The 23,241-nt window shown below is 39.2% G+C and overlaps 1 protein-coding gene across 4 annotated transcripts in view; it reads right to left on the bottom strand.

Annotated features, from left to right (window-relative positions):
* COL4A6 (collagen type IV alpha 6 chain) overlaps positions 1-23,241 on the bottom strand; it is a 304,446-nt gene that overhangs the window by 150,930 nt on the left and 130,275 nt on the right. For 3 of the 4 annotated variants that reach the window (XM_079124394.1, XM_079124396.1, XM_079124395.1), the window contains exon 3: positions 14,409-14,492. In XM_079124394.1, coding sequence (XP_078980520.1) covers positions 14,409-14,492 — 84 coding nt within the window. Of the gene's footprint in view, positions 1-11,300; positions 11,404-14,408; positions 14,493-23,241 lie in introns of those variants that run through there. The other variant, XM_079124397.1, reaches the window with a different exon arrangement.

Genomic DNA, 23,241 nt, shown 5'->3' with positions numbered 1-23,241 from the left:
TAGGTGTTGGTGAGGATGTGGGGAAAAAGGTACACTCATAAATTGCTGGTGGGGTTGCAAATTAGTGCAGCCGTCCTAGAAAGCAGTGTGGAGATTTCTTAGAAAACTTGAAATGGAACCACCATTTGACCCAGCTTTATTCCACTCCTGGGCCTATACCAAAGGACTTAAAATCAGCATACTACAGTGATGCAGCCACATCAATATTCATAGCTGCTCAATTTACAATAACCAGATTGTGGAACCAAACTAGATGCCCTTTAATTGATGAATGGATAAAGAAACTGTGATATATGTATACACACACACACACACACACACACACACAGAGACACACAATGGAATATTACTCAGCCATAAAGAATAATACAATTATGGCATTTGCAGGCAAATGGATGAAATTGGAGAATATCATGCTAAGTGAAATAAGCCAATTTCAAGAAACCAATGGACAAATGATCTCGCTGTTAAGCAGATGATGATCCATAATGGGGTGTGGGAGTGAAGCATGAATAATGGAGGGAGGGACTCTATAGAGGGAAAAGACAGGCGGAAAGGGTGGGGGTGAAGGAAAAAATAACAGAATGTATCAAACACCATTACCCTATATAAATGTATGATTACACAAATGGTATGTCTCCACTTCATGTACAAACAGAGAAAGAAGATGTACCCCATTTGTTTACAAAAAAAAAATTAAAAACTACTATTTTAAGGAATTATATTATAAGGGGAGAAGAGAAAAAGAAAAATGGAACAATTAACTGTAGAAGACAGTTAAGAGAGAGTTTGATAATAATACTATACAATAATCAGTTTGTGGACTTAATTTGTGCTCTATTCATGTTAGCCTGTTCAATAATCAATACAATTCTGTGAGATAGGTACCATTATCCCAAGCCACAGATGAAGAAACTGGAGCTCATAGTGGTTTAAACCATTTGTCTAGTGCAGAGTTTGTGAACCTTGGCACTCCTAAAACGTGGGGGCTGTCCTGTGCGTTGAAGAACGTACAGCCACATCCCTGCACTCTACCCACTAGATGCCAGAAGCACTCCACCACTTGCGACAAACATGGCTAAGTGTTCCCTGGGGGACATCGCTACTTATTTTATTTTAGTTGTAGATGGACACACTATCTTTATTTTATTTATTTGTTTATTTATTTTTATGTGGTGCTGAGGATGAAACCCAGTGCCTCACGCATGCTAGGCAAGCACTCTACCACTGAGCTACAACCCCTGTCTCTCAACACTGCTTTTTGTTGAGAATTGCTGGGTAAAGAAAGCACATGTGGTATATGATAGATTCAGAGCTTAAAAGATTGGTCTGACTCCAAAATCCATGCTGTCAATCACTGGACTCATTTGTACTCCCAAGAAAACATATTTCCCTACCATGCTTTGGACACCTATGAGCCCATGGACAGTGGGAAGAATATGTGGCCACTAAAGTGAGGGCCAGTTAGATGCAAAGATTATTTTATCATACCTCTAATATGCATTCATGCTCATGAGTTACTTGGCTTAGCCTTGCACATTCTCTCAAGCTTTCTCTTCTCTTTTCTTTTGTCTTCTCTTTTTCTCTCAGTGTCCCCCAGTCTCACCACACACACAAACACACACACACACACGCACGCACACGCACATGCGCACGCACACAACACATCTGGCCTTCATAACCAAGGAGAGAGATTTTTTTATTGGTTCATATTAGTTATAAATAACATTAGGAATTATTTTGACATAATTATAAATGTACCGGAGTATAGTTTGCTCCAATTAAGTCCCCGATGCTTACGCTTGCCCTCCCCCTCCCTGTTTACTTACTCTATTGATCTATGTATTATTTTTTTCTAAGAACATTTTCATTTGTTCATTTATTTTTATTCTTTTTAAATATACATGACCAAGTGCATTTTGACCTATTATTTATACATAGAGTATAATGTGATCTTTTTATTTATTTAAGCATTCCCCAAAGTTTAAGTCTCATCTCTACCATGGATTTCATTTTCCTTGTATGTAGGATGAAGGAGTTAAACTACATGATCCCTAAGGTGCTCTTCTGGCTCTAACATCTGTCCTGTGATACTCAGTGCCCACCCTTTTTATGAAGTAAACATTTTGTGGGGAGCAAGGGAAATTTGAGGACTTCTAGTTCTGAAGCTGGGGCAAAATTCCCAGGCTGTTTGTTTCTGTGTTGTCTGCTTCTTTCCAAATGGCTTCTCCCATCACTAAGGCCCAAGGGCCACTCTGGTTTGGGTCATGGGTAGATGTGATGGGGCAGCAGGTGTAACTGCCAGAGCCCTCTACCTCAGCAGCATTGCCATTGACCTTAAGAGGTCTCCTGGAGCCTTCTGTGGGGCAGACTGCATGTGGTAATGGGCACTGTTCTCAGGGCTCCCAAGGAGTGGGGATTTCTTGGGGACGATGTGAAGAGCTCATGTTGCTCTCAGGGTGGGATTGGGTTCTTTTCAGGAATCTGGGCCTGTGGGGACTGGTCCAACTATGGGATTGGATGGGAGGTCTTGTCATTAGACTGTAAATGGGGGAAGAAAGGCCCTGGCTTCTCGTTTTTGGGCGGATAGGGGTGTGAGTGAGGAGAAAGGTGTCCATCCTGCTCTCTGAGCTAAAGCTTGGTTTGCCCTTGATTTAAAACGTAAATCTCAGTGAGAAGTTAATTTTTTAGTGTAGTAACAGTAACTGGAGCCATGGGCCCTGTTTCTGATAATGGATTTTATCAGGTCACTAAACTCCATGTCACATGCCTCAAAAACTAGTTCATGTTAGGCACTGTGGAACTCTGCTGAGTCTCTCTCTGGTTCTTATCTGTGCCTTGTGGTACCTTTATATTCCAGGAAAGGAGTTTGTGGGTAGTGGAGGTCAATATTAATATCTAGGTAGTGTATATAGTTAAGTGCATTTTTTAGTTTGTGGAGTGCCTGAATGGGTTTTAAGAATAGCAAATGTTGCTTTATATATGTGCAGCTTTTTCTATATATCCTCAGTTAATTATTCTTCAACTGAATTGCAAAGGCCATGTTTAACCCCTGGCTCTCTTCCCTTTCTGAGCTTTGTGAAGTTTAAGGCTCTGTTCTTACAGCAAAGGGGCCCTGTCTGGGGAGCCTGTTTAGACCTGTCTCTTCCTTTTGTTTGCTTTCTTTTTTGTCTCTCTCTGGGGAAACCTGGCTCCTGAACCCTGGTTACCCCTCATTCCACTAAGGGCCCCACAGCATGTTTCTCCACAGCTCCTTCCTTTGCTCATAGCTTTATTGGCATTCCCCCAGCAACATGTGAAGGGGCAGCAATCACCGATTCATGTCAGCCCTGTGAGGGAACCCAACTATAGCAGTGGAATGCCAAGTCACTACAATTACTTGAACTAGCAAAGACATGTACAAGGACAGAGACCATGATTTCTTTGATATGGACGATAACTAAACATATACATTAATCTCCCTGAGGGTGGAAGAAATGAGCATTTCTTTTCATTGGGTTTTCAAAAATTAAAGAGTAAAACTACACTTATTTAGCCAAGGATAAAAGGTATAAAAGATGCCATTGCAAAGCCAAGAGTCTTGCTTAGTCCACAGTATAAGCCTGCCATGCTCATAGCTAGTAATTCAGAAGAAGGGCATAATTCTAAGGCATTTGGCAGTTTTTCCACTGGCCAAGCTTTCAAATCTGTCTTCTACAAAACAATGACATCCTTCGTTCATGATTCCCCTAACCCTACCTTTTATTCAAAATCTCCAGAACAGAATTTGTTGAATAGAAAATATATGCTCTTTCAGAAACCATTGAGTTGGTCTTTCTCCCTGTAGTAACTACTACACGAGTTCTTAGTGTCCTACAGAGAAAGAAATCTCACAGTCCTACCTCTGGAATCAAGATGGGGGCCACCTCAGTGACACAGGTTTTAGGATGGATTAATTTCAGGCGGAATCAGAAGGGAATAACCACTGGAGACACAAGTTTCCAAGGAGTTAGAGGAATGCCACGGAAAGAAACTAGTACTATCTTCCAGAAAATTGAAAAAATGAGATGATAAATTCATCTAAAATGAAGACAAATCCCATCATCAAATCACAAGTCTGGATGAATATATGTGTGTATGTTCCAAAATAGAATAATTTGCAGAAACACAGCATCTGAGCACCACAAAATGCAAACTTTCCATTCTGTTGTGCTACAGGATATTGGACATGCCACTTAACCTATAAAAATAGGGTGCACAAACAGTCATGGTGGTGCACACCTGAAATTCTACCAATTTAGGAGTCTGAGGCAGGATGATCTCACGTTCAAGTCAGTCTCAGTAACTTAGTGAGACTCTCAGAAACTTTGTGATCCCTTGTTTCACAATAAAAAATAAAAAGTGTAGCTAAGTGGTACAGCCCCCTTGGGTTCCATTCCCAGCACCAGAACCATAATAATAATAATGATGATGATGATCAAGAAAAAAATAAAGAATTAAAAAGACCTGGAGATGTAGCTCAGTGATAAAGAACCCCTGGGTTCAATTCCCAGTACTGAAAACAAATAAATAAAATAAATATAGAGATCCTAGTATCTGTCTTTTTCTCACTTTAATCCACCCTGTATAACTCCCATCAAATCAATCTTGCTAAGGAAATATTTTCATCATAATATTTTTTAAAGAGTTGGCTGAATCATTCCAGACCATATCAATCTTTCCTTTTGAGGTTTTTGTGCTCTGCCATTCAAATTATTTTAATTAGATGCAGTGCCAGGTAGTCAAACACACGTGTGTGTGTGTGTGTGTGTGTGTGTGTTTGTGTGTGTGTGTGCATGCGTGTGTGTGTACTCTCCTTAGAAAGAGTCTGGTGCTTGCAATATGTTGGCCCTCTCCATAGTTTCTGCACTGACATTTAGCCCCCCCCCCCCAGGGGCTTTCTAAAATGTTTGTCTAGTGGCCTTGAACTCACACAACACAATGAAAAAAGTAAAATACAGAATATAGTCTATGACCTCCACCTCTGTAGATTTTTAAGTGAAGGTGGTCATTAAATAATTGGCCATGCACTATATTTTTTATAATAAAAGTCCTTTTGAAAAGATGACAGTGAAGCAAATTTCTGCAAAGCAATGCACATTTTCCCATTGAATTTTACTAGCTTGTAAGAGAGATGCCGTGCAATTAATTTTGTTAAGCATTCTTGGAAGACTTCCATTAATGAAGTTTTTTTTTCAAAGTAGATACCAAATGACTTCACTGACATGTACTCGGTAATCTCATCTCCACACTCTTCTAATTCCACTGCAGTGAACTTCCATATAGTGAGTGGACTACATAAAGGAAGAGACCTGCCTTAGGGCTATAAAAACTGACATGATTCCTCACAAACCTTGTCATTGCAGATGAAAACCAGGCTTTTCTTAAGCATGGAGTTCATCTCTTTAACCTTTAAAAGATTGAAATATTAGAAAAACATTTTAAAACCCAGACGAAGATATAAACATCCTACACATGCATTCAGGAGTTATTACTCACTGGGACAGAGGAAGAAAGGCAATTGATTTGATGATACCTGGTCTATGTCTTAGCACATTTTCTCCACTGAGTATTCCTCCATTCACAACAATGCAGCCACAATGAGTAATGCAGGATCTGAGTTGATTACAGCCATGCGTTTAAGATGCCATTTGACATAGTGGGAAGAGCACTGAACAGGGGGATGGAATATGTGGTTCCCATCCTCATTATGCCACTTACAAGGGACCTTAGGAAAGACTCAAACTTTCTGAAACTTTCTTCTGAATCTTTCATATTAAAGGTGAGGGAAAGATCACTTATAGTCATGCCTAGAAAGTCTTTTATAACCCATGATATAACACTTGGGGGCTGAATCCAACCTCCTAGGTTTGTGCTTGCATGATTTTAAAAGTTCTTCTGCTATTTACTATGATTAGCTAATATTTCAAGGCCCAGTGTATACTTATGGCAAAATCTTTTGTTATAGAGAATGACCATAAGACCATATTCCATGTAGTCTTTTTAATTATTCTTGCATTACTTTTTTGTGACTTCTTTCCATGTGTAATTAGATTGTCATGACTTTTACCTTGTAATGAGTCTGATGAAAAAAATCATTCTATGGATAGAAGTGTGTGCTTTGCCACTTTAATGTACTTAAATTTTTAGTATTTTATTTGACACATGGCTTACCTGTAGGAATCTTCTTAAGTCACTTGTCCAATTTGCGAGGGTTAAGATAATTATACAATGTAAACCACAAAACACTTAATTTGAGCTATATGAAACTGTAATATTTCTGGTATACATACAGGAAAAGAAAATAGGGACCCCTCCCCAAGGTCACCCCTTCCATCCTGTCTAGCTCCTACTATTTAGGATACCTTACAGAGTGTATGCAACACAAAAGCTGTGGACAGACCCATCCAGTGAAAGTGCCAGTGAAATGTATCACATATTTGACAGGCTTAGTAATAGTAATAATGACTAACACAGCTCTTAGACTACCATTTTCAAATGCTTTACCTATATTTTAAAATTAATTTTATTTTAATTTTTAGTTTTTACAGACTGCATTTTTATGGAAACAATCAATAATGTGAAAAGAGAGCCTACAGAGTGGGAGAAAATCTTTTCCATACTTTACCTATATTAGATAATTTAATCCAAATCTGAGTTCCCTTCTAAATGTTCTCAATATAAATCTAAGTAGAAGTTCTATATATTCTTCTACACTCAGTGAATTAATTTTCAGTGGTCTACCCCAACCTCCCAATTTTGGAGACCACTAATCCAGGCTCTGAAATTTAGAATCTCGGGATAAGTGGGACACTTACAAAATGGTACATTTCACAACCTTTTCCAAATACCTTGCTGCTGAAGTTTATATGACTGCTAGTTAGATGATAAACAACAACAACAACAACAAAAAAAACCAGAATCTGGTGACCCTGAAAGCAATCTCAGGTAACTGAAAGCAAAGAAGTGAAATTGGTTGAAGAGGCCTTGGTGAGGAGGCCATGATGTGGGAAATGGGAATGAGGGATAGAGAGACAGAAATACTGGAGCAGGAGGGAGGGAAGTATAGAAGGAGAAAGAAGAACATTAGGGACTAGAGAAGAAAGAAAAGAACAAGGAGAAAAAGGGGGTAAATAGTTGGTGAGGGACAAAGAGGAGTGAATATATCACATATTGATGTGCACAATGCTCACCCATGTTGTGCTATTCACTGTCTCTGAATTCTGGACCACCACCACAAAGAAAACTGAGTGGTCCCTAAAGATTTGTGATTTGTGCACACAGCTCCTCCCCAGGTGTGCAGGATGAGTCTACCTCCCCTCATTAGATGGGGATATGTAAATTATTCAAGCAAGGCAAAGAAAGGGTGGTATTTAATCTAAAGAATGAGTTTCTAGGACTGGGGTTCTGGCTCAGTGGTAGAATGCTTGCCTAGCATGTGTGAGGCACAGGGTTCAATCCCCAACACCACACAAAATAAATAAAATAAAGGTATAAAAAAAACAAAAAAAAAATGTGTTTCTAAAGCTAGAACTATAGGCAGAATGATTCTTAGGCAAGGCAGGGAAGGAGGAGTTATGGTAAAGAAGCATCCCTGTGATTCTTTTCAAATCACACTTCAGTGTCAGGAGCCTCCAGTAGCAGCAATAGAGAAGCCATGGCAAGTGAGTTATGTCTGAGGCAGCTGCCAAAGTAGCACTTCAAAGATAGGACACTGTCAAACATCACCCTCTATCTCACTGCAACATTAGAAAGCATGATAAGATACTATACAGGCTAGGACCATCATGAGATAGTAACACCATGTTTGACTTAGATCATGAGAGCTGGTGGGTTCTTTGAGATCACAGAGTCTAAAGCCCTAATTTTACTTGTGGCTAAACTGAGAGCCCAAGAGAGGAACACACCAGCTTGAATTCATCCAGTTGGCAAAGCTAGGTCATGATACTTAGATCTCTGAAGAGCTAGAGCAGTGTTCTTGACCCCACAGCTGTGTATATATCTCCTCCTCCAGGTCCTTGGCTCCTCTTTAGCAGAAGCCTCCCTTGCTAGTGTGGAAAATATACTCCATAAATCTCTTAATGTTCCAATATGATCAAAGAAATTATTCAGATCATCTGTGAACATGCGTTGGGCTATGCCTGCATCTTGATTCAGTGCACAGACACCAACTTTTAACATTATCATCAATTATCCTGGACATACATAATCATATTTAAATATACAAGGACTCTTGATTTTCCTCCCTCCCTTACCGCCACCCAGTGGCTGCTTTCCTGTTCAGATACTACTTCCTAACTTTCCTCCTTCCCCCACAAAGAAAAGGAACAAGGGAGACACAAGAACATCAATTTTGCAAAAGTTTAAGAGGCTTTAAGCAAAAGGTTTGGTGTCAAGGAGAATGAAATCAGTATCTGAATGAAAGGGTTATCTTTGACTCACAATTATTCAAGGATGTCCTCATCTTGAAGGACAAATGAATTGCTGGTAGTGAAATAAAAACTTTTTGCCAAATCCCTTGCATTGGCAGCTACAGAGTAAGAAGTGACTGGGCAAAAGAAAAGGCCATAGTAAAAAATCTCAGAGGAGTTAGGGAGAGCAGAATCCCAAAGCAAGCTATGGGAACCAGGGTGTGGAATTCTTACAGCTAGAGGAATCTAAAGATTGTTAGAAAATAACTACCCTGGGCCTTTGCCTTCTTTCAACAACTTTGAGTCCTCCTAGACAGAAGATATCCATTGGCTTTTCAGTGACCTAAGAGCCAATCCAGGATATGAAGGATATAGAGCTGCAATAACAGCCATGTAAAATGGTTCAGTCAGTTGGTCAGTCTTTCAGAAATAGTCTGGAGTGCACACTGTCCCTGCAGAGACCAAGGAGACCCAGTTTCTGCCTTTTAGCTGTTCATGAGATAGTGGAAAGCACACAAGTGAATAGTTTACTGCAATTCAGCATGAGCAGAATGATAAGACAAGATAAACTTGGCCTTGGTAATCATGGAAAAAGAGAAGTTTGTGTCTGGTTTTAAGGGGTGGATAAGTGAAAGCAAGTTAGTAGGGAAAGGGTAGAGTTGGACATATATGGACAGTACACATAGAGTGAATAACAGGCATGAAACCTGAAACATTTCAAATGACATACCAGGTTCTAAGAACTGTAAATAGTTTAGTGCACATTTTTTAAATTTGTCTTATTTTGTCTCTGGAGGGGAAGAGGGTTTCTAGTAATGAGAGCTAATGTTGAAGAAGTGGTCAAGAGACAGATCATGGAGGATTCTGATCTTACTAGAGTTACGATTTCATTGTGGAATCAATGGGGAGCCATTGAAGGATTTTAAGCAAGACTTTCATAATGATATTTGTGTTTTGGAAAGATTAGGGCAGAAGAATGGACAGGAGAGAGTGAGATTAGAGGCTGGGAGATCAGTCTGGAAGCTATTGCAGTAATTCAAGAAAGAAATATTACAGGCTCGACTGGAGAAATGAGAATGGAAAAATTGGATAGATTTGAGCTTGATTTAGGAAGACAAATGGAAAGGACTTAATGATGGGCTGGAGTTGATAATGTAGAAGGGAAGAAAGACTACATTTTCTGGCTTCAGCAACTGAATACCTGGGGGTGCCTTTTGCTGTGATGGGGGAGACACGTGTAGGACTTGAGAATAAGCATGTCTGAAGGGGAGTGGTGATGGGAGTTCTGAAGGAGGTATGTTTGTGGTGCCAGTAAAAATCCAAGCAGAGATATCCTGCAAGAAGTGGACAATGCTGACCTGAAGCTAAGAATATAGGTCAAGCTACAGCTTGAGATTTAATATTTATCATTGTATGGGTGATGGCCAAAATCTCTGGAACACAGGAAACCACCCTGTGAGGACAGCCCCTGGGGGATCCCAATCAAAATTGGAAAAGAATTAGAAGAGAATAAATATTATTATGAAATCCGAGGGAACAGAGAGATTCAAGAGAGAAGGAGGTGTCGTCTGCAGCAGAGAGCTCAAGGAAGACAGAATTAAAAATGTTCACTGGGATTGGCAATAAGGTGGTTACCAATGCCTAGTGTCAAAATTGAGGCAAACCCACACAGAGCAACGAAGTCATCAAGGTTATTTGCAGGCAGTTGCAGAAAAATTCAGGCACCCAGGAGATCATGGGCAATATGAACTTTCACTTTGAAGAAGCAGAGGATAAGGACATTGGTGTGTGTTGTAAAGTGATTGGTCAGGGCAGGAGTGTGTGTGTGTGTGTGTGTGTGTGTGTGTGTGCAAACATGGAGGGAGGAGGTAAAGGCATACATACTCAGCAGTTGCCTAATTCAGGAGAAAGTGAGAAGACCTCTTGGTAGTCATAGCATCAGTCGGTTAATACAAGGAACACCAGCTGGAGAACAAATTGAAGAACTACGGGTTAATTTGTCTGGGTTCTGGAATTCATGGGAAACATTTTGTGGTAGATGAGTGGGAGGATACAGGCAGAAGATAAGGAATTAAGAAACTTGGCTTCAATTTCACATGAAACTCTAGTCTCATATTCTCAAGCAAGGACATGGATTCTCAGGCCTTAGCATGGAATGAGTAGCCCTTACCTAGAGGGGAATCCAAATATTCCCTGATTTTTTTTTTAAATTCTAGCACTGTTGGATTATGTGTGTTGATGCTACTTCAGATGCTATGGATAATGAAGAGTTTACTATGTTATATATGTTAAAAAAAAAAAAAAAAAAAAAAACCAGAACACTGCTAAAACAGGCAGAACTCTGAAATAATGTTAGGGAAAACTGGGTTCAGAACAAAATATACCTCCACCCTTCCTCCCTTCCCCAACTTCAGAGAAATGCACACTGATGGAATATAATGCAGAGATAGCTTTCAGATCCAGTAGGATAAAAAAAGGAAGGATTATAATGTCAACCTAAAATGTTCTGTTCCATCAAAGAGCAGGGAAGAAATACTGACAAGAGAGCAACTCAAAAGAATGATTCTTTCAGATAAAACCTATGCCCAAGAAAGAAAACTGAAATTCAAATATTAAATACAAATCTAAATGTCTAAGACAGAAAACCCTTTATTTAACACTAGGAGGTATGTCATCTTTTAAATTTGCCATTCTTTTAAAGTAAGCTATATAAGATTTAATTAACAGGCTGGTGACCTTGGGCAAGTCACTTATCTGTTCACTTGTTGCGTATAGATGATTATACAGCCCCTGAAAGGTGCACTGTAATGCTTCAGAAAGTGAAAACTAGTATACCAACATCAAGCAAGAGTTTTACCAGGCAGGGCATACCTTGGAGAAATCAGTTTGAGAAAGCTTCAACCAAAAAGGGTTGAATTGGAGCTTGCAGGACTGCTAGGTGTTGTATAAATGTCCCAGGCAGTTTGAGAGGACTTTGGCAAAGGAAAAGTACATACTGCCCAGCAAGTTATGTGCTTGATGTCTCCCCAAGGCAGGAGGCAGGCCTGCCAAGGGCTTCAACATTGCTCAGGAGTGACCCAACCTTTTGTTCCCCTCCCAGCTCGAGAGGAACAGCTTGAAATCCAAATGGGGCCCTCTGTTCAGCTAAGGAAAACAGTCTCAAATCTTTTTGACAACTGCACAAAAGGGGTACAGAGGGGCTGTTGTGCAGGGTCAATAGTGCTGGGGCTAGTTTAAACACTACCAATTGGCCCTGGGAACACAGGAGGGAAGGGAAGATGACTAAATGGGATCTGGCATCAAGAAACCATGTTCACATTTTCCCTCATGAGCACCAGCCCCCTTATCTATTTGGAAAACAGGACAGATATTCTTGCTCTTGATTTGTAAAATACAAAATTGGCATGGTTCAAAAACCTTGAAAAATATTCTCAGAAACTTCAGACCTCACAAATAAACTTTTAGGAATATGTTTAATTGTGTGAAGTCTGTGTTTTATAAATACTGAAGGAAACATTCTGCACAACAATATTCCATTTTCCTCCATCTCCCACCCTTTCGATCACTTATCTGTTTCCAAAAGAGAAGCTAAACTTGGGCTCCAGATGTTTGGAACCCAAAGGACGGTTCCTCATGGATTAAATCTAATGTTCTCCATTTTCAAAAATCCAAATCGCAGCCTGCGGTTAAACAATGAGGTCATTATAAAACATTTTTGCCTGGTGTAGTGCTGACCTCAGGTTCAGATATAGTTTTTCTATTTTTAAAGGCCCTCCCAACTCAATGCACGGTTCAGAGCTTCTTCTCAGTGTCCTGGTTGTTGGGTCTGATTAGCCAACCATCCTGCCATAAGACATCAGGAAATGTTTCTTTGTGTCAAACTCAAATTGCATCTGCTTCCACTTGGATCATTTTTTATTTGCTGTCTTTGCATAGATGAAGCCAAAAAAAATCTTCATGTAGGACAGTGGTTAAAGGATTTGTCCAGTAAATTCACAGAAGAAATACAAACTTCCAATGAATATGTGATAAGATGCTTAAACTTGCACATAGTCAGGGAATGAGATGATTTTCACTCATCATATTTGCAAAATCTCAAATGTTGGCAAGGGTGAAGAAACATGGGCAATCATTTATAATGCTAATGTGTATATGAATTGGAACTTACTTTGTGGGGTAATTTGCCAGTAGCTTTGAAACTTAAAAATGCTTGTTTTATTATTCTGATGCTTATTATCTACATAAAGATGAGTATAAGAAGGCCTGTTCAAATATTTCCACTGTAGCATTGTCATTTTATAAAATAAAAATTCAGGAACAACTTAAGTGCCCAGTAAAAGGAAGATAGCTAAATCAAACTATGGGATAGAAAACATGTAAAAGACATAGTAAGTGGGGGAAAAGGCCCAGAACGAACACACACACACACACACACACACACACATCTCACATGATTCTATTTTGGAAATAAAGCCACATAAACACCTTCATTTTCTGTTTTTATTTCCAAAATAGAAGAATAAATTACCATATATATGTGTGTGTGTGTGTCTATGTGTATATATATATATATATATGTATATATATATACACATATAGCCTTTCACTTTGAATGTACTGCTTACATGTTAAGAATGCATTTTTATATTTATTGTACCTTTTTTCCTGTTTGTAGATCAGAGGCAAAGGTATGAGCCTTGGTGGTTACAGTGAACTTAGCTTCCCTGGGGGCTGTAGTGGGTAAGTGAGTGAAGTAAACAGGTGAGAAATCAAAGGACCCAGGTAATAGCCAGGAATCTGTCATCAATTTGCTGTGTGACCCCAGGAAGTCATTTTCCTTCTGAGTCTGTTTCCTCTGTACAATCAGTGGGAAAGATAAGAAGCTCACTAAGATGCCTTCCCTTTTTGATATTTTATGACTCTCTAAGTCTGTGTCTTTAATGTATAATAGGTCTGATCCTTTTTGATGAAGAGGTGGCTTTTTATTCTTTTCCTTCAAATTCTGGCATAGTTTGACATTTCACTTTACTGCAAATGGAAGATAATGAAAGAGAAGGTGGAGCGGTCACTGTGTTCCCTGTTTAGCTATGTTTTTGAAGGTTTGGTTGACCTATTTATGCTACTACCTTCCTTTGACAGTGTAAGCTCTCAGACTTTTTTGAGTGTGATGAGAGTGCAAACACAATACTGGAAGTGAAAGATCTGAATTCCACAGGGTAACCATAAACTATGAATTTATATATATATACATACATATTTTTAATAGATTGAACCCCCTTGAATACTTTTTCTAGGTTATACTAAAGGATACAAGTTTATTCAGTGAAAATCAGAGATGTAATTCATCTGGGGGCTAGGTATGCACAGGAATTGATGTAAATGCTATGTCAATATACTGTGTTTGTTGCAACTGACACCACAATTTGTTCATAGTTAATGAATATGTCACAATGTTTTAAAACATATCTTACATTTTAATGTAGTATTGATAAACCATTCTCTATGTATTGTTACCTATATTTTGGGACTTTATGGCTATCCTTTACTCTTGATTCTGTCTCTGATAAGCAGGGTTACTTTGGGCAAGTCATACCTCTGTAGATAATGGTTGGACCACCTGTTGCCCAGAGTGGTAGGGAAAAACCAAGTGGACAAAATGAGCTATGAAAATTTGTACATATCTATAAACATTATCACACTCTGCTTGTGCACAACCTAATTGGCATTTGGAAATGATCTGATGAAACTGGGGAAACCTTGGCATTAAGTCAATGAAGGAAACCTATTCTTGGTTCTTTAGAGACTTTGACCAGTCTAGTCCTATCTGTCATTAGTTAACAAAACTCCTTCCAGTTGGTCCTCCTCACTTTGCTTATTTCATGAGGTCAGAAGAGTAAATTCTAAGCAGTTTAATTCTAAAGAAAACAGAAAACAGACCCTGTGGCTATTTGTCTTTCAACAATGACATAAGTGACTTACTCTCACTCCCTTCTCAGGAGAACATTTACAGCCCCCACGGCAGTCTTGGCCCCCGCATGGCTTTCCATAGGACTTCTTCTCTCCCTGTTAAAAAAAGAAAAAGTTAGTATAGCATGTGAACCAAGAAAGAGTTGCCCCAGGGAACTTAACCCTTAGATACACTCCTAACAAAGTAAATTTGAAGTAGACTAATGATTTCATCCGATGTTGTCATTATTTGAAAGAAAAATTCATCTACAACTAGTATCCCCTTAGGTCACGTGTATATCTCACCAAATAGCCAGTTTGGTAGCTGCTTTGTGAACTGCAATTCAGCATTGACTTGTTGGTAGAAATTCCAGTCACAAAATATAAGAGAATTTTTTTACATGGGGCTGGTGTGAACACAGGTGTCCAGTGACTTATGGATTTTCATTCATTGAGAAAGCAGTAGCTGTAGGAGAGAACCTGGGAGAAATTCAAGTGCTAGAAGCACAGTGAAGGTACAAATGGGCACATTACACTCTGCTCTCATCTCCTCACACTCCATTTGTGCATATAATTCAAACCTTATGGTTACATCCCATCCCCAATGAGTCAAATGCAAATTCCTCAGGTGATATAAAACAGCATCACCCAAACTCTCCAACTTCATTTTCCCCTCTCTCCTTCTTGATGATTATGATGATGATGATGATGCTTACTTGCTGAATTTCTACAAGACCCTCACATGGCCTGATGTATACTCTGACCTTGTCCAACCTCCTCTCCTCATTCTCTCCTTGGCACACTCAAACTTCAACCACATTAGTGAACAGTCATTCTATTCTTTTAAAAATATCAAGCCTGTTCCTACCATAGGACCTCTGCCCTAACTGTAACTTCTTCCTGGAATATTCTTCCATTAGATATTTTTTTTTAATTGCTGACCTCTTTTCATCATCCAGGTCTCAGTTTAATTGTCCATTCTCAGAGAGGCCATTCCTGACCACTCAGCCTCAGGAAGTCCCTGTTACTTCCAATCATATCCCTTGTTACTTTTTCATCATTAGATATTTAGTCTTGGGCCACTTGAATGCAAACTCCATTAAAGTAGGACTTTTATCTGTCTTGTCCCACATTGTATCTCCAATGCCTACAACAGTGGATGTTATTCAAGTAAAGTTTGATGATCACAGAAATGGAGCTATGATTTGAACATAGGTCTGACTAACTCCAAAGTCTTGAACTTCACCCCTGTATCAGCATTTTCTAAGACCTCTCTAAACCAGAGTCTCAATACAAGACTCCAAACTGAGGGAAACTGCCATTCTGACCCTATCCACCTTGGGAAAAAAGCAAAACATAAATTCTAACTAATATCTATAACAAGAACTTTATCTCTGGGATGGATTTAGTATCATCCAACTTTTTTATTTAATGTTGGTCATTTTTTTTTTCTGATGAAAAAAGCATATTTATGAGCCAGCCTCACACTTAATCATTCTTGCTTCTGTGTACTGTGTGCTTTTTCCTGATTCCAAAGGATCACTGTGAATTTCTCAGATGGTCTCTTATCTCTTTAGACATTCCCACAATGCTTTATCACCACAGCACTTCAGTAATAAGGTAGTGATGGCAGAGCTATGACAAAATATTGCTATTTTCGATTCCAAACACCTTCCTGATATGAGATATTTTATCTCTTTTATATGCCTTTGACATGCTAAGTGCTATTGTACACTTTCCAGTTTGCCCTCCATTTTACAGTATATAGGACAAGCAAGTTTTTCATAAGGGTGAGATCAAGAGGTGCTCTGGGAGGTGAAAGCTGGGAGCTGGCATAGAATAACAAACAGAAAGAGCAACATCGAATTTAACCTTCATGTTTGCTATAACTTTGTCTAATGTTGAGTACTATGTTGCTTGGGACTATGGATAATTTGTATTGAGTTCACCATACATTTCTGTATTTTCCAAACAGTATTCAATGAACATGTATAATTAGAAGAAAATATAAGACATGTTATTAAATGATAAAAGGCAACCCTTCAAGTGAGAGGACTCAACAGGTGTTGCCAAAGTGTTATCTGTTTGGAGGTATGACCTAGTTCCAAATAGTGTCTGCATGGGTATCTAATAAAATTGGCATATCAAAAAATATAGAATAAGCAGAATTATTGGGGGTAAATTCATCTATCATAGAACAAAAGTTTCCAGATCTCTACTATGAAGGAAGGAGACTAGAAGCAAGGGAGCTGGATAAGACAAGAAAAATAATTCCAATGACAAGAACTGAGCAAAAACAGGGAACTTCTGCTAGAGGTTTTTCAGGAACTCACTAGAACACGGAGGCTGACACCTTCCTCCTAACAGACAGGAAGTCATTACTGTCCTCTGTCACTGAGGAAAGTAACTAGAGAAGCCCTACTGGCCACAAGGCAATTTCCTGTGATGATAGCCCTGGCAGTTTCCCCAGGAGTATTCAATTACACTGAGGTGGGTGGGGTAGAGTGGTTTTCAGGGAACATGACCAGAACAGGCCTTCTGCTCTGTCCTGACTTGTCTGGGGACACTCTACCCCCTACTTAAGCAGGCCGTGTTGCTGGAGTCATTCCCACCTTAAAATGTTGTCCTCTTCTTTCAAAATCCACCTGTCCTTATACACACAGAAAATTAAAACTGGAAAGGCCTTGGAAGGTCACCTAATATAGTGGTTCTTAACTCTATCAGACCAGTATATCCTTTTTATTACAATCAATTATTAATCTTCCTTGCCATCTAAAAAGAAATTCATAAGAAGGTATAATAAAGGTGCAAGCAATAATTTAAAAAGCACATAATATGACCTAATTATATTGCAAAGAAAAACAAAAGGAAAGTCATTTATAATGAAACTATATGCATTTCAATATTTGAAAACTCATCCATGGCTATATTAGAAAACATAATGAAGTAGTCAGAGGCTAGCATTTCTACACAGAATCATCATGAAAGTAATAGCTTGCTGAAACAGAAGGAATGACATTGGGTTGTGGCACTGGTGATTCAAGTATCAGGAATGCAGTTAGATTGGTGCAGTGATTCTCTGAAATGTAAATAACTCATGGTAATGTTCTGGAAGAAAAATACAACCTTCCCTTTATTTTACTAGGTATTTTACTCAGGAACAAAAATTCACTTCAATATGTGAAATGCAATTATGTTCTAAACTCAGACAATTGTAAAGTTTTCACCTCCATGAATGTTTAGAGTCTTCCTGTAGGGCAGGATGGAGTTCAATACTTCATAGTTTATAGAACATCTATCATTTAAGGTCCCCACTTATTAAATGCCCCTCCTGCATTTGGATAACCAAATATGGTCTCATAATTTCCAAAATACCTCCTGGGGTGGCATATTTTGATTAAAAACCACTGTTCTACTCCAAATCATCCATTTTACAGATGAGAAAAATGAAGGAAATTACTTTGACCTGAGCATACCCCAGCATTTCTGACTCGAATGCTATATTCTTTCCCCTAGTCCAAGTGTCTCAATGCCAGGTTCAAGTTCCATTTCTTCCATGACCAGCTTCAGTGAAAATCCAGTCAGTGGGCAAGCACCCCATGTTGCTATGGGACAGTCTTTGCAATGTTCTTTAGGTTGTACAGTAAGGTCTGTGATGGAAAGTCAACCTACTTTATTTCTTTGTAAATCCCCACAGTGTTAAAGAAGCAAACCTATGTTCTAGCTACTACTTCAGGCAGTATACCTTAGTTAAAATTACAAGTTCTAGAGCCAGCCTGTACAAGTTTAGGTTTAAATTCCAACTCTTAAGATTTCCAATTGTGTGAACTTAGGCAAGTGACTCACTTCTCTGAGACCCAATTTTTCCTTATGTAAAATGGAGATGCCAAGATTATTTGTAGTATTGGGTTTGACAGGAAGATACAAAGAGTGCAAAGTATTGTGGTAACTTACAGTATGCACTAAATGTAAGCTATTATTACTTTAACATTACCTATGCCAGACTACTCAGCATTTCTGCAAAACTGGCCTCTCTGGAGACAATTATCAACTGGTATGAACTGCTATTGCTGTGCCAGTTTGTCTATAACTGAAGTCCACTCCTCTTGGTCAGAATGTCCACTTGGATTTGCTGTTCTCTGTGACTAATTGTTAAATATCTGTGGGAGGTTACTGGGGATTGGACCCAAGGATGCGAAACCACTGACCTATACCCCCAGCCCTTTTTATCTTTTAAAATTTGAGACAGGATTGTATTAAGTTATAGGGGTCTGCCTCAAACTTGTGACCCTTCTGCCTCAGTCTCCTGAGTTGCTGGGATTACAGGTGTGCACCACTGTGCCCAGCCTTATTGCTAATTTTTTTTTTTTGAGATAGGGCCTCTTTACGTTGCTTAGGGTCTCATTAAATGGCCAAGTTTGGCTTCTAAAGTGCAATGCCTCAGCCTCCCAGGTTGCTGGAATCACAGGCAAGTACCGCAGTGCTTGGGCCCTGACTGACAAATATTTTTAATATCACTTTTATTTCATATACCTATTCCCTTGCTGATTTTTTTGGTCATTTTCCCATTTACCATGAACAAAATTTCTATTCATACTTCAAAACCCAGCCCAAACACCCTCTTTTTGGCAAAAATGTCCCAAAATTCTGCCTTCCCCTCAGCAATTTCAGGCCAAAATTCTTCTTCCCTCCTCTTTGCTGATAATGTTTTGTTATATTTTACCCAATCTATTTGGTTCTGCCATCAGACTTGGATCAGGACTGTGTCTTACTCTTCTCTGCAGCCCTGGCACAAGCAAGTAGCTGGTAAAGGAATGTGAAATAATTGCTCTCAGATTAAGTCAATTCCAGCTGGGCACAGTGACACACACCTGTAGCTGGGAAGGCTGAGGCAGGATAATCACAAGTTCAAAGTCAGACTCAGCAGCTCAGTGAGACCCTGTGTCTAAAGAAAATACTAAAAAATGGACTGGGGATGTGGCTCAGTGGTTGAGTGCCTCTGGGTTCGATCCACAGTACTCCCCCCAAAAAGAATAAGTCAGTTACAAGTGTTAGGTTAGCAAAAACTGATTCTCACTGTCCCCTTAGTTTCCTGAAATAGTTAAATTATAGTGTCTCTTCCACTAGACAATATGTTTTCCTAGGCATTTTCAGTGCTTTCTGCTATGGGTGGTGGCAAGGGTGACAATGATGTAAAAGATAACCCAAAAAGCAAGAGATTGGATGTAAGTAGGGCTTAGCAAGGTTTGCAAAGCTCAGTTATCTTCATGAGCAGTCTGTTCCAGAAGCTTGAGTCACAGAAGTCTGGCTATGTAACATTTTATTTTGACCAGTTATTCAACAAATATTCATTAAGCACCTACTATATGTACCTGCACTATGATAGATATGGGTGTAGAGCCATAGCCATAAATGAATCCAAGACCCTGCTCTATCCAAATGGAAGACACAAAGTAAACAAATGTTATATACCTACTTGTCAGATGATAGGTACATGGAGGAAAATAAATCAGTATATGAGGAATAGGAAGCATTGGGGTCACATTATTATTTTTTATAGGGAAGTAAGGAAAGGCCTTGATTATGAGGTGACTTTTGAGCAGAAAACAGTGTTTCTCAGAGCTCAATCTTAGAAATGCAAATTTTTGCCCACTCCCATATCTACTAAATCAAACTACAGGGTTGGGGCTTGGATCTATGTTTTAAAAAAAACCCTTCAGGTATTCTAATGCAAACTAAAATTTGAGTAATACTGCTGTAAAAAAGTGAGGGAGCAAGCTATGTAGATAACTGGGGAAAATATTCCAGCAAAAGGGAAAGCAAGTACCAGGGCAATCAATTCAAGACTGTGCTTGGGGTTTTGACTGAACAACAAGGAGGCTAGAATGCTGGAATGAAGAACAATGCAAATGGTGAAGCCAGATATGTAGCAGGGCCCAGATCACATAAGCTTTTATAAGTCACTTTATGAACTTTGCCTATGGAAAACCATTGAAGAGTTTTGAACACGAATCACATCAACTTATTTACTTTTTAAGATGGATCACTCTGCCTGCCATGTGAAGTATAATTGGGCAAGGTTTAGGGAAGAAGGCCACTTAAGAGACTGGGTAGTACAGCAGAAGGTAATGGTTGCTTTAATCAGAGGGGCAGTTGTAGAGTCTGCAAGAAGGGTAGGGGTGCTGGAACTGCAGCTCAGTGGTAGAGTGCTTGCTTAGCATGCATGAGGCACTGGGTTCAATTCTCAGTACCACATACAAATAAGTAAAATAAAGGTCCATTGACAACTAAAAGTATATTTGAAAAGAAGAAGTGTGTGGGGGGGATTCTAGATTTCTTTTTGCAGTGTTGGGGATTGAACCCAGAACCTTGTGCATGCTAGACAAGTGCTCTAGCACTGAACTATCAGCCCCTCTTGATAGTATTGAAGGTAGAGTCATTAGTATTTATGGATGCATTGGATATGGGATGTGATTGAAATAAGGGGTGAAGGATGACTCCAGTTTCTGTACTAAGCAACTAGAAGAATGGGATTACTATCTATTCAGATGACAAAACTTCTCAGAATAACTGATCTGTTGGGGGAGTGTATCAGAAATTCTGGTTCTGAGATGTCTATTAGACATCTAAATGGAGAAATCGAGCAAATAGTTTGCTACAGAAGTCTGGAGTTCAAGTGAGATGGCTAGCTTGGAGATGTACATGTGATGCCTTAGCACAGATTTAACTACGTTGAGGTAACAAACACCAAATCTCAATGTTTTAATACAGAAAGTTTCATTTCTCACTCATGTCACAATCCAATGAAGGACCAGTAACTCTCTTTCCAAGGTGACTCTTGCTTGCAAGCACAAGGCCCTGGGTTCGATCCCCAGTACCACAAAAAAAAAAAAAAAAAAAGTAACTCTTTGAAGGATTTATGAGCCTCTTTTCTCTAGCAACTCCTGCACTATCTCAGATGTTAGTACCTATGCTTTTTTAAAAATTATTTACAAAAAATTATGGAAGTGCTGGCTATTAAATCCAGGGCCTTACATATACTAAGCAAGCACATATAGTAGCTGCTCTTGATTCCTCCAAACTGTAATGGTTGCATCTCTCATGCTTATATTTTTCTTGACAAGAACCAGGTACCTCGAGCAATATAATGGCATGGAAAGCAAGAGAGAATGTTGATTATATGGTTATGGCCATCTCTCCTACTATTGGTATATAAAGGCACAAGTCTAGATATGATTGTCAAGGCAGTGAGTATAGCTAAAAGGAAGCGAAGACATTCTAATATGAATCACTAAGGTACTTCAATGTTAAGAAAATGTGAGGAAGCACCAGAGAAGGAGTCTGAGAAAGTGAGTCCAGTGAAAATATTAATCAACACAGAGGAGTCCTGAAAGACAAGTGAAGAAAGTATTGCAAAGAGATGAGTAATAGACTGTTAAATTGGTCATAGGTCAAGTAAGATGAGGTATAATAGCACCAATGGATTTAGCAATGTGATAGTCTGGACCAGGGAAATCTCAGTGGGGTGGTGGGGCTAAAATCTGGATTGCAATGAATTCAATGGGAAATGATAAGATGGAAACTAGATGTTATGGTTTAAATCTAAAATGTCCTCCAAAGTGTCATATGATCAGAGATGGGATCTGGGGGGAAGTGACTGGATCATGAGGACCCCGACTTCATCAGTGGGTTAATCCATTGATGGTTGAATGAACTACTGGGAGATGAGGAAGCAGGTCCCTGGGGGCATGTTCAGGAAGGGATTATCTTTTCTCTGACCCCCTCTTTTTCTCTGCTTCCTGGCTGCCATGAGCTGAGCAGCTTTCTTCTACCACACCCTTCTGCCATGATGTTCTTCCTCACCTCTGTCCCAAAGAAATGGAGCTGACTGACCATGGACTCAAAATTCTGAAACCATGAGGCAAAATGGATTTTTTTCTCCTCTAACTTGTTCTTGTAAGGTATTTTTGTCACAGCAATGAAGAGATGACTAACATCTAGGAGAAATCCAGTATAGTCAATTATCTCCAGGAGTAAAAGGAAGGGAAGAAATGGTACTGTATCCAAAAAGGGATATTAGAATTGAAAGACTGTCTACTTTATAGGATTGGAGATAACAATATATGCAAGAATTTTGAGGAAAAAACGTGTTAACACAGAAGAGAGAAGAGGAAATTTTGGGGGTGACTTTAAGTAGACTAGAGAGTATAGTGTCTCATATACAAATTGATGGAATGTCTTTAGATAAGAGCATGGGAAGTTTATCCACGGTGACAGGTGGGAAGGTAGAATATGTGGACACAGATGTAGGTAGGTTGGTTGGTGTGGACTTGAGACTCTGTGGAAGTTCCCCCCAGTGAAACATGAATCAAATTCAACAGCTTAGAATAAGAATGGAGGAAAGATAAAGTATATGGTCAGTTAGGATGGTAGGAGAATGTATCAGCTAAGGAAATGTGATAGGACTGCAAGGCAGCTCTGACGGCCCACTTCAGATTGGTGGTCACGCATTTGAAGGAATAACCAGTTATCAGTACTGTGATACTTTGTTCAGATGTGTGAGTACAGACTCAGATTAGAGGACTAGCTCGATACAATCAGTGTTGGGGTCTGCAAATTATAAAGGTAAAAAGAGGGACAATGGAATCAAAGTATATAGAAAACTGATAAACTGTGGGTCCTAAGGCTCCTAAGAAGAGAAATAAGAACATGAGGTATGTAAGGGGCAGTAAAAAGGTAGTAGGGTTAATGGATGATTGATCCTGTGGGATTGAAGAGATGCATGGATTTTAGGAGTGAGACTGAGAAGAAAGAAGGGGAAGTAATGGAAAGAGGTTAGGGCCTGTTAATACTTTACATAGTGCAA

The sequence above is a fragment of the Sciurus vulgaris genome (assembly GCF_902686455.1).
Source record: "Sciurus vulgaris genome assembly, chromosome: X".
NCBI classification, from domain to species: Eukaryota; Metazoa; Chordata; class Mammalia; order Rodentia; family Sciuridae; genus Sciurus; species Sciurus vulgaris.
Note: the sequence above shows the minus strand (reverse complement) of the source record. Positions and strands in the feature narration are given on the sequence as shown.